This window comes from Lagenorhynchus albirostris, chromosome 19, assembly GCF_949774975.1.
Source record: "Lagenorhynchus albirostris chromosome 19, mLagAlb1.1, whole genome shotgun sequence".
NCBI classification, from domain to species: Eukaryota; Metazoa; Chordata; class Mammalia; order Artiodactyla; family Delphinidae; genus Lagenorhynchus; species Lagenorhynchus albirostris.
In genome coordinates this window covers 60,270,011-60,280,361 of record NC_083113.1, presented here as the reverse complement: position 1 = coordinate 60,280,361, position 10,351 = coordinate 60,270,011, and the positions used below count along the sequence as shown (strand labels likewise).

The window sequence follows — 10,351 nt, the reverse complement described above, 5'->3', positions numbered from 1 at the left end:
TTCTTGTCTGTGAACTGGGCGTATTTGCCATCCTTCTGGGCCAGAATCTTCGGGTGGCAAGGGACAGAAGCCCCACCCCCAGCCCCAGCTGGCCTGCGCAGAAAGGGAAGAGCGGATCCACGTGCCCCCAGCATCATTTCTCTGTCCACCTCCTCTATGCCGGCTTCCTCCTCAGGCAGGCCTTGTCCATGTGGCGGCAGTGGTCACCAGCTGCTCCTGGGTCCCATCCCATCAGCTTAGCAACCTGCAGGAAAGTCTCAGGACCCAGTCTCATTGGCCAGCCAGGTGGAGCGCCCACCCAGAGCCAATCACAGTGGCCAGGGAACAGCACACTCGCTGATTGGCCAGGCCTGGGTCGTGTCCACCCTGGGATTTGGACAGTGGTCCAGGCCCATGAAATACATGGACTGAGAGACGGCCCCCAAAGGAAGGAGGTGGGAACGGATGCCGGGGTGCCCGCCTGAACCACCCCTGGGGCAGTAATCACTTTATTATTCTACTGCCTGTGGGCAGAGCTGGCCACCTTCTCAGGCTGGGCACCGGCTGGTACAATCACCACATCTGTGCAGCTGAGCCAGCTGATACCTTCCTGCCCCCACCTCCCTCGGCGGCCCCCCTACACCTGCACGTGCCCGGCCGAACCACCCACTGGCCGGGCCCCACGACTGCCCCCGTCGTCCTTGCGTCCACACCTGCTCTGGCCCCAGGAGGGCATCCTCTGAGGGCTGCCCCCCACCCCCCTTGACGCCCGACTGCTCTCTGCTTCTTGTTGGCCAGAGGTGAGAGGCTGGGGCCTCACACCTCAGCCCCCTCCCTGCTCCACGTGCTCTGGGAGGGGCTACAGCCCACCAAGGCGACAGCTCCCGGGGCCATCACGGCTGCCCCCGTGCTGTGCATGGACCCCTCCCATTCCTCTTGGCTTCTGCCTCCCCAGGGAGCTCAGCTGACCAGCCTCTGCTGGCTTCGCCCCTGAGCCGGGCCCAGGAACTGTCCACGGCTTTCTGCCGCTGAAATGGCAACCCACTCCCACAGGACTCAGTGGCTGGGCTGCTGCTGGCTCACCCTCGCTGCTCAGGACCACGTCACCGCCGCTCTGCAGCCCTGCTGCCTCCCAGATGTGGATGGAAGGGCTGCTGCTTGGGTGTCCTCGCATCCCCGAAGAGACCAGTATCGGCCCTTCTGGAATTCAGCAGTAGCCAGGTTACCATGGCGATGCCCACTATCCCCGCTGAACGGGAGATGAATCAGGAGCTAAAAATAGGCCCCCAGAGTGGATGGATGGAAGGGTGGGTAGGCCTGGATTCAGGGTCGGAACAGTTTGTTTCTCCCCAACAAGATAATTTAGGGGAAATCTCAATTGGAAATCCACCCCCAGAGGGCTGGGAGGCGCTGGCAGGTGGTGACCCTCCCCTGACAGAGCCCATAGCACGCAGCCCCCAGTGGGTCCTCGTAGAGCCCAGTGTAGGCAGCCGCTCCCCACCCGAGCCTGGCCAAGAGGAGGCTGCTTGGGGCGGGGCGGCCATTGCACCGTCTGGCCCTTCCCATGGTCAAGCAATGGCCCCCGCACCCTTTCATTCCTGGGAGGGCCCTTGGTTCAGTCCAGGAAGGAGCTGGTGAGCCTGACGAGAAGCTCCGGGCTCCAGTGTGGGAGCTGCAGGGCACACGTGCACCGCTCCATGCCTCCAGGGGTTGCAGGCCTCTGCTGGGGGGACAGTAAAGGCACAGAGCCGCTGCAAGGACAAGATGACACTTTACTCTGCCTAACCCTCCTGCCCGCACCCCCAGAGACCCCACAGACACAGAGAGACATGGGGATGCAGCTGGGACAAAGAGGGATCTGGCTATAGGGATGGGTGTCCGGGGGGGTCTGGGTTTTCTCAGAGACAGGACGCTGCCTGCTGCCCCCTCCCCCATGAAGATCAGATGCAAAAGCAGGAATCCCCCAGACCCCCCCCCACCCACCCGGCTCAGGCAGGGTCAGGCGTGCCCAGGGGGACCTGTCCCTCCTTCAGCCCTGGGGCCCGGAGGGAGGCTGGCCCACCGGGCAGCAGGGTCACAGGAGCCAATGGTGGGTGTGGGCTGGGGGAAGGAAGGCCCCTGGGCAGTCGGGGTGGAGGGTGCTAGAAACAGATGGTGGACACAGTCCTGGCCGGCCCCCTACCGTGTGTCCTCACGGAGTGGAGCCCGGGCTGGTCTCGCCGAGGTCTCTCAGAGGCATTCCTTGTGTCTGTAATACTCAACCAGCTGCCTGGGCACCTCGGCAAGCACACTCTTGGCCAGCGCCACGGGGGACGCCTGTGGGTGGGGACAGCGTGCCTCCAGCCGGCTTCCCAGCCCCCAGCCCCTCCCCTAGAGCCGCCATTCACACCGTGACCTCCACCCCCTATGGCTTGTGCACCAGCTCCTGGGACCACGACCAGGAATTCACCCAGTGGGCGGCTGGGTGAGCTTGCACTAACGATGAGAAGGCGGTCGCTGGGCAGTCCGTCCGCGCTGGCACTGCGGGTGGCACAGGGGGGCCCCTCTGGATCGGTGTGACCCTGCTCTGGGCACAGGGCAAAGTGGCTGAGGCAGGAGGGAGGCGCAGGTCCCCAGTGAAGCTGTGAGTGTGTGTCCACGGGACAGGCAGTTCTTTCCACGTCACAAAGGGAGCGGGGAGCTGCCTGAGAGGAGCCCTGCCCTCCGGGGCACCCATGTGACACTTCTCTCTTGCAAAGGTTTCTAGGGGCCGAAAGCTGCTCAGAACGGCGAGGGGCCCGGGGCCCCAATGCACTGCCCGAGGGACCCGCCCGACCACCCGCCCAGCACTCACGCTCTTGAGCTCCCAGAAGGGCACAAACTTCAAGATGTCAGAGGGCAGGCTCGCCCCGTGGGGAGCACAGGACACCGCTGTCGCCGTCGAGGACCTGCATGTCGGTGAAGTCGGCGTTGCCCACCCCCACGATGATAGACACGGGCAGGTGGGAGGCGCGCATGATGGCCTCACGTGTGTCCGCCATGTTGGTCGCCACGCCGTTTGTCAGGATCAGCAGGATGTAGTATTGCTGGGGCCACAGGGACCCTTCAGGGCAGCTGCGTCTCCCCCTACTCAAACTCCAAGTCCACCAACCAGATGACCTGGGGGTGACCGTGGTTTCCAAGCTTTTCTAAAAGCGTATTTGCTGAAGCGTAACCCACACACACACGCACACACACACACACACGTAATCACAATGAACTGTGAATACATGCTCTCTTTGACCCTGAAGCAGATACTGGAACAGCCACACCTTATAGATGGGGAGACCGCAGCTGGGGGAGCCGGGGTTGACCCAGGTCTGAGGCCAGAGGAGGAGAGGTCTGTGGGCCCTGGGTAGGAAGGGGCTCCCACACCCTGAAGAGTCGCTGAGATTCAAGGAACAGAGTTTGGAAAGGACACAGTCTGGTCCAGCCTGGCCCGGTGCCCAGTGCATCTGCAGAAGACAGACTGGGACTTGTTTCAAATAAAGGTCCATTTCCAGTGTGAAAAAAACAAAAACACTCAGAAATCGTTACTAAAAATCTGGATGAGAGAAAACATACAAGAGAAGAAGGAATCACCCTGGAGGTGCAGCCCCTGGAAGGCCGGCCGGGCTGTCCACCAGTTGGCCCAGTCCCTGGCCCAGTGGGCACCCAGCACCGTGATGTCTCCAGAGAAAAGGAGCCAACCGAGAGCGCAACAGGGGCACCCTCTCCCAGAGGGCTCCTCTCTGAGCCTGCAGACCAGGGGGATGGGCAGTCTCCTGTCCATGCATGGCTGGAGCACCCCTGCAGTGCCCAGCCCAGCCCTCAGCCCCACATGCCCTCCTCCTGCCCCCCAGAGTAGGGCCAGTTCTCCATTAACATCTCACAGCCCTGCGTTTGCCAGTAGCGCAAACTCCACACCCTCACCGCCTGGAACAGAAGCTTCACCTGAGCCCGGGGACCACTGCAGTCAGGGTCCCTGGAAGTGTCAGCAAGGAAGGACAGGGCTTCTCCATGGGACAGAAAGACGGGTGGGGGCAAACTTCAGGTGGAGGCGCAGGGAAGTGGGTCCCGCGACACGCGCCCAGCATCCACCCGCATCCACCTTGCTCGGCTAAGATGAGGGGTCCGAGCCCCAGCAAGGACAGAGGCAGGCCTGAGTGCCCCCAGAGCCTGGCAGCCCCCCCCCAGGGGAATGAGAGGGGATATGGAGGCCACCACAAGGGCAAGGTCAGCAGACTCCAGCCAGGGGCCCGGATCACTCTCTGCAGAACTGAGGCAGGAGCACCCCTTCCACCCACTGCGGGGGGAGGGGCTGCAGGCTGGGCCGAGGCTCACCTTCAGGTCTGCCAGGATGACCACCCCAGAGTTCTTGGGACTGCGCTTCTCCTGCGTGTACTTGAGGTTTACACAGTCCCGCTGGGCCTGGGGGACAGGGACAAGCAGAGACCCCCACCCCAGAGTGCCAGCACCCAACACCCACCCCAAGGGGCAGGGGAGGACTGAAAGCCCCGCCCCGCCCGCATTTGTCACTTCAACTTTAACACAGGCTGGTGGTCCCTACTCCAGCCACCTGGTGGGTGTGGGTGTCCTGCTCTGTCACCATCTTTAGCCTCTCTAAAACCATCGCAACAATTTCTGGGGCAACCCAGCGCAGGGCCAGCGCCCCAGCGCATTCTGGGGGACAGGCGGGCCCTTCCTGCTCTCAGCTGGTCCTCCCGGAAGGCATTCTGCATCTCCACTAAGGTGGTAGAGAATTCTGCGATGAAGTCGTGCTTCCCGCGGGAGTCATAACCCCAGACGAGGCCCTGGGGACCCCGGGACCCCTCAGCCCGCCTGCCCCTCTGAGGCCCCCAGCCTGGGTGTCTCCATGCCCCCGCAGCAAGGCCGCCCCCTTCCCACCATCCTTCCCCACGTACCTCAACTCCAGGAAGGTGTGGTCTGGGGGGACTCGCCCCACCCCAGCCCCGCCCCCAGCCGCCCCATCCCCTCCCCAGCACCCACCCTCCGCCAGCCGGCCCCGCCCCGCCCACCTTCAGAGGCGGAGGCTCCTCACAGCTGCACAGGCTGCTCAGGCTGCTCAGAGACACCTTGAAAGGCTGCCAGGTGGGGCTCAGGTCGTTCTTCACCACCTGCGGACCGGGAGGGGCGGCTCAGGCGGCCCTGCCTCAGGCTCTGGGCAGGACCCTGCGAGCCCAGAGCTGCATCTCCGAAGCTCGTTCCTTCCAGAGCCACCTTCCTAACCCCCCACATTCCTGGACCACCTGAACTTCTTTTTCCTTAAATAGCCTTTTTTGTACTCAAATTAATTTATCTCAAAAAGAAACGCCTTCCAGGGTTTCCCTGGTGGCGCAGTGGTCGAGAGTCCACCTGCCGATGCAGGGGACACGGGTTCGTGCCCCGGTCTGGGAAGATCCCACATGCCGCGGAGCGGCTGGGCCCGTGAGCCATGGCTGCTGAGCCTGCACGTCCGGAGCCTGTGCTCCGCAACGGGACAGGCCGCAACAGTGAGAGGCTCGCGTACCGCAAAAAAAAAAAAAAAAAAAAAAAAAAAAAAAAAGAAATGCCTTTCCACTGGTGTAACTGAAATCTTGTTTTACGGGCAGGTAGCGATAACAAATCCGGATTCTTGATTCCAGGACGGAAGCTCCATGCCCACCTGGCCACTCTCTGTTCAAAGGGGTATGGCGGTTTTGGAGGTCAAGATGCTACAGCCGTGGGGGGCCAGGGAGGTGCAGGGAGGGCCGGGGTGACTCCTTCCCCTGTCCTTTCACGCTCTCCCTGGGTGCTGGCCAGGGACCCCTCACCTCCGTCCTGTACACCAGCTGCTTGCTCTTATCATCGTTGATCCGGTGCAGCTCCAGGAGGGGGTCCGGCTTGCTGAAGAGGCCCTGCAGGAGGAGCAGAGGGTGTGCTTGGCAAGCGGTGGGGTCCAGGCTCTGCCACCTCCTGGCTGTGAGGGCAACGGCCTCCCCTCTGGAGCGTCCCTGGCTCCCCAGCGCCCAGCGCCCAGTTCCCATCCTGCCCCCCACCTGTCCCATCCCCGCTTCAGTCTCCGTCCAGGGGAGGCAGCAGGCAATGCCAGGTCAGACCCCTGCTCTGTGCCCCTACCCCACGTGAGAAGCCAGCAGGACCAGAACCGAGTTCAGATCCAGTTCCTCCACTGTCTGGACGGGGACCTCCCTGAGTGCCCGTCACAGGGAGCTGAGGATGAGCTGACGGCAGCGACACATACAGGACCCTGACAGCAGCACAACCGCCTGGACGGGCAGCCCCACCCACGGCTCTGAGTGCGTCCCACTCCTCAGCCACCTGTCTCCCTGTGGACACAGTGTAGCTCTGTCTACACCTCCTGACAGGAGGGAAAGCTGGGCCCCAGGGGGGTGCCCCTCACCTTGTCATCCAGCTTCATGGCAAGGAGGGAGAGCTCCGCATGGCCTTTATTCCCAGAGATGTCTCTGGCTATCACCTGGGCGAAGGGAGAGCGCCAAGGCTCCCGGCTGGGCAGGAGGGGTCTGACCCCACCCTTCCCTGCCCAGCTGCAGCCCAGCCTCGGGAGGTGTCCAGAGGCCCCGGCCTCGGAGAGGAATGGGTGGGGGTCTGCAGGGGGCGGGGCTGGTGGAAGGCGGGGCCTCACCATGCTGGGGGACTTGCCGGCGTTCCTGCTGACCTTCAGCAACAGTGCTGGGGTCACCTTCTTCTGGGCCACGATCTGGAAGTGAAAGGCTCAGGGAGGGGTACGCACCTGCTCCCCTGAGGACCCTAACCCCGTCCTGGGTCTCCCTGTCTCCTCCCCAACGCCCCCACTCACCCTCGGTGGCCAGCTTCCCCAAACCTACCCCCCAGGGCACCACGCCCTCGGCGCCTGGCAGCGGCCAGCCCGTGACCCTCTCTCGCTCCACCAGGCCCTCAGCTCGGCACACCTCACGGCCTCCTAGGCCCTCCCACCGCCCACGCATCAGGTGAGGAAAGGGAGGCTCGGGAGGAGGGAGTCACGCTGGTGAGCGCGTGTGCGCAACCTGCAGCAGAAGCCGCGCCCTGGGAACCCATCACCCTCTACGGACCAGGCCGAGGACAGCGCAGCCCCTACCACAGCCCAAGGCCAGCGAGCGAGCGGCCATGGGGCTTCCCAGCCCCATCCAGGACCCCCAGGCTGCTCCCTCCCTGGGGTCTCAGCCCCCTGCCCAGCCCTCCCCCTCCTCTCAACAATCTCCCCGGGGGCTGCATTCCTCATTGGCCTATAAGCCCCTGACTGGGCTAAGAGTTGACCCAGGAATGACGTCTGCAGCCAGCAACACCGGCTCACCAGGGGCAGCTCTCAGACTGGTCTGCAAACAAGATAGAGGACGACCACCCTCATGGCTGCTGGACGACCAGGTACTTTGTATGTGTGGGGACTGCCCCCTTCCACTGGCCAGCGAGTCCTCAGCTGTGGCCGTGGTGGGTGAGGGCAGTGCTGACACTCTTTGCCCTGCCCCACACAGGATCCTGTCTGACAAGCTGAGACAGAGGGACAGAGGACACCCCCCCCCCAACAGGAGGTGCCTGGCTAACAGCTCAGAGCACACAGGAACATTCTGTGCAGAAGAGAAACCCATCCCAGGTGGGGGAAGCGGAGGCCAAAAAGGGCCACGTGCCAGGCCCCCCAGATTCTCCCATTTGCAGACTCACTTCTGGGCTCTCCTGTTCTGTGTAATGGGATAGTTGCTTTAGCTGGTTTGACAAGTGACCATGCTTCCTGTGCGCCCCGCAGCTCCCACGGAGGTGGCCTTGTCACGGTCCCAGTTTCCCATATGAGGAAGCAGAGGTCAGGGACTCGCTCAAGGGTGCACCACTGGAATCTGAAGACAAGGTCCTAGCCTTTGGCCACTGATGGTAGCGCCCCTGACGGCCCCACAGATCTGGCAGTCCTGGGGGGGCCCTTCCCTAAAGTTTACGTGTATGTCCAGATGTGTGTCCATACATGTATCTGTGTATCCATAGATCTGCACCCACATGTGCATGCATGCTTGTCCGTGCATGCATGCCGATACACGTGTGTCCGTGCATGTGTGTCCCTGTGTGTTGTCCTCTTCCACGCTCATGAGAGCAGGTAAGAGGCCAACACTGGGTAGAAGCCTTCCCTGTTGCTTTCACGTGGGGCTCTGCCCTGCCTAAGTCTTGGTCCTCTTAACTGATGGAAGGCTCTACCCTGCCGGCTCCAACCCAGGCAGCGATGGGCATGTCACACACAGGCTTCACGCTCGGTGAAAGGAGTCGGACACAAATGAGAACACACTGTGATTCATGGACATGAAATTCGAGAACAGGCAAAACTACTGGGGGAGGGGATTGAGAGGAACAGGGGACCTGCTAGATGACAAAAATGTCCTGTGTGATCTGGGTGATGGTCAGGTGTATACAACTGTCTAAGCCCATCGATCCCAACCCTCGAGGTCTACACATCTTACTGTATGTAAATTACACCTCGATAAAAGACAGGCACCCCAGAGCACTCACGAGAATCTAACGTGACACATCGAGTGTTCGGCTCAGAGCCTGCGCTAAGCTGTCCGGCTGGTGGCTGGTGGCAAGAGCTCCCGTTACACTGACCACGGTAGAGCTAATTGGGAACGACCTCACCAGAGCATGGAGTGTCCCTCGGGTGGCAGCTGGACCTCAGACCGGTCACTGCCATGGGGAGAGACGAGGGAAGGGCTCCCTTATGTCATGGAAGTGAAAATAAGCAAACTACAGAACAGTATATGCCGTTTGTGTTTTTAAATGTGTATCTACAGAGAAAAAACTATGTTCCTTCGCTCAGTGAAGAATAAATCTCTCTAGAAGGATGTAACGAACCTGGGGACGGGGCACGAGGGAGATATGTGGTCCAGGGTGTACCTGTTATACTTTCTGAATTTAGACCCATATGAATGTATGACCCAGTTCAAAATTACATTTTTTTAAGTAAAAAATGTTTTACGAGAAGCAGCTATGGAGTCAGAGCAGCTGGTACACGGTCTGTGTGTAATCACGCTGTCCCCAGGCCACCACTGCCATCGCACCGGCCCTCAGGACCAGCTGAGGTCTCCATGCTGCCCTCCTCCCTCTCCCTCCCAAGGGGACGGGCGCCCACCTGCCCCGAGGTGCACTCCATGCCCCCCAGAAGTCGTCATCCTGGCAGCTGAGGCTGCTGGGCCCGTGGGTGTCGTAGACCTCAAAGTACAGCTTCTGCACCTCTTCAAAGTAGTAGTCCAGTGTGAAGACCTTGGAGAAGGCCGGATGCAGGCCGCTCCGGACCCCCTCGGTTCTGTCCACCTGCAAGCAGCCCTGGGTGAGCAGATCCCCAAGGTGGGGGTGGGATCTGTCCAGCTGAGCACTCCCCGAGGCCCTGTGCCCTGGCTCTATACCTCAGGGTCCCCCTTCTCCCACCCATCTGCCCTCGGGTGGTCTTGAAGGACTTGCTTCCAGGACCTGCTGCGGGAAGACAACCCCTCCCCCTCGCCCCGCCCGCCACCTGCTGCTGCGATGCCCCGGGGGGCATTGCCCAGACCCCTGGGCACCTCTCTCCCTGAGACAAAGGCAGTCCTCTGGCCCCCACAGAGGGCCTGCTCCATCCCCACACCACGGATGGGCAGGCAGGCTTAGAGGCGAGGGCGTGTCCAAGGGCCTTTGTGAGGTCACTCACTCAGCAGGGGGATTCCACCTGGACCCCAGTCTCCACCCAGAAACCAGTACTCTCACCTCCCTTGACCCTCCAGGCCCCAGGTGTCTCTGCAGCTTTGCTGCACCAACCCCTCCCCTCCCAAGTTGGCAGGGCCACCCGAGCCCCTGTGAAGTCATAGTCAAGACACCTGCCCAGGGCCAGATGGAACAAGAGACACTGTCCAAGTCTGGCTGTCCCCCTCCTGGGTTCCCCTGACCAGGAGCCACTCTGCACAGGGCTGGCCCTGGGCACCCAATACTGCTGCTCCCAGGATGGTGGCCTGCTTCCCTGGGGGAGTGAAATCTTTCATAACCCAACCTCAGCCCCCGATCCTTCACTTCTGTTCCACTCAGGCAGAAACAAGCTGCTGGGTCCAGCCCACACTTCACGGACCGCACAGACAAGGACACAAAGGTGGGACCTCGGGCCAGGGCAGGAGGGGGAGACCACGAGGACAGCTGCCCAAAGTCCCCAAAGGGGTGATGGCAGTGCAGCCAGGGAGGCAGGTGGCAGCAGTGTCCACCGGGTGGGCGGTCCAGCTGAGGGAGGCCTGGTTTTACTCGTGCCTGGCTCATCTGGGGGCTCTGAGGATACCCTTGGCAGGAGCCGCCTGGATGGTGCGCCCAGCCCCTCCACCCTCAGTCCCTTTCAACAGTGACCCAGCTTTACCTCCTCTGCCGGAGG

General features: G+C 61.9%; 1 protein-coding gene across 1 annotated transcript; it reads right to left on the bottom strand.

Moving 5' to 3' along the window:
* Positions 1 to 675: 675 nt before the first annotated feature.
* Positions 676 to 9,578, bottom strand: CPNE7 (copine 7). Its single transcript, XM_060129827.1, is given in 13 exon segments — positions 676 to 1,699; positions 2,162 to 2,295; positions 2,813 to 2,852; positions 2,854 to 3,117; positions 3,256 to 3,317; positions 4,039 to 4,401; positions 4,686 to 4,790; positions 5,016 to 5,114; positions 5,790 to 5,873; positions 6,377 to 6,694; positions 9,098 to 9,126; positions 9,129 to 9,365; positions 9,479 to 9,578. Coding segments are annotated over 12 exon segments (1,788 nt in total). The 3' UTR covers positions 676 to 1,699; positions 2,162 to 2,208.
* Between the last annotated feature and the right edge of the window lie 773 nt (positions 9,579 to 10,351).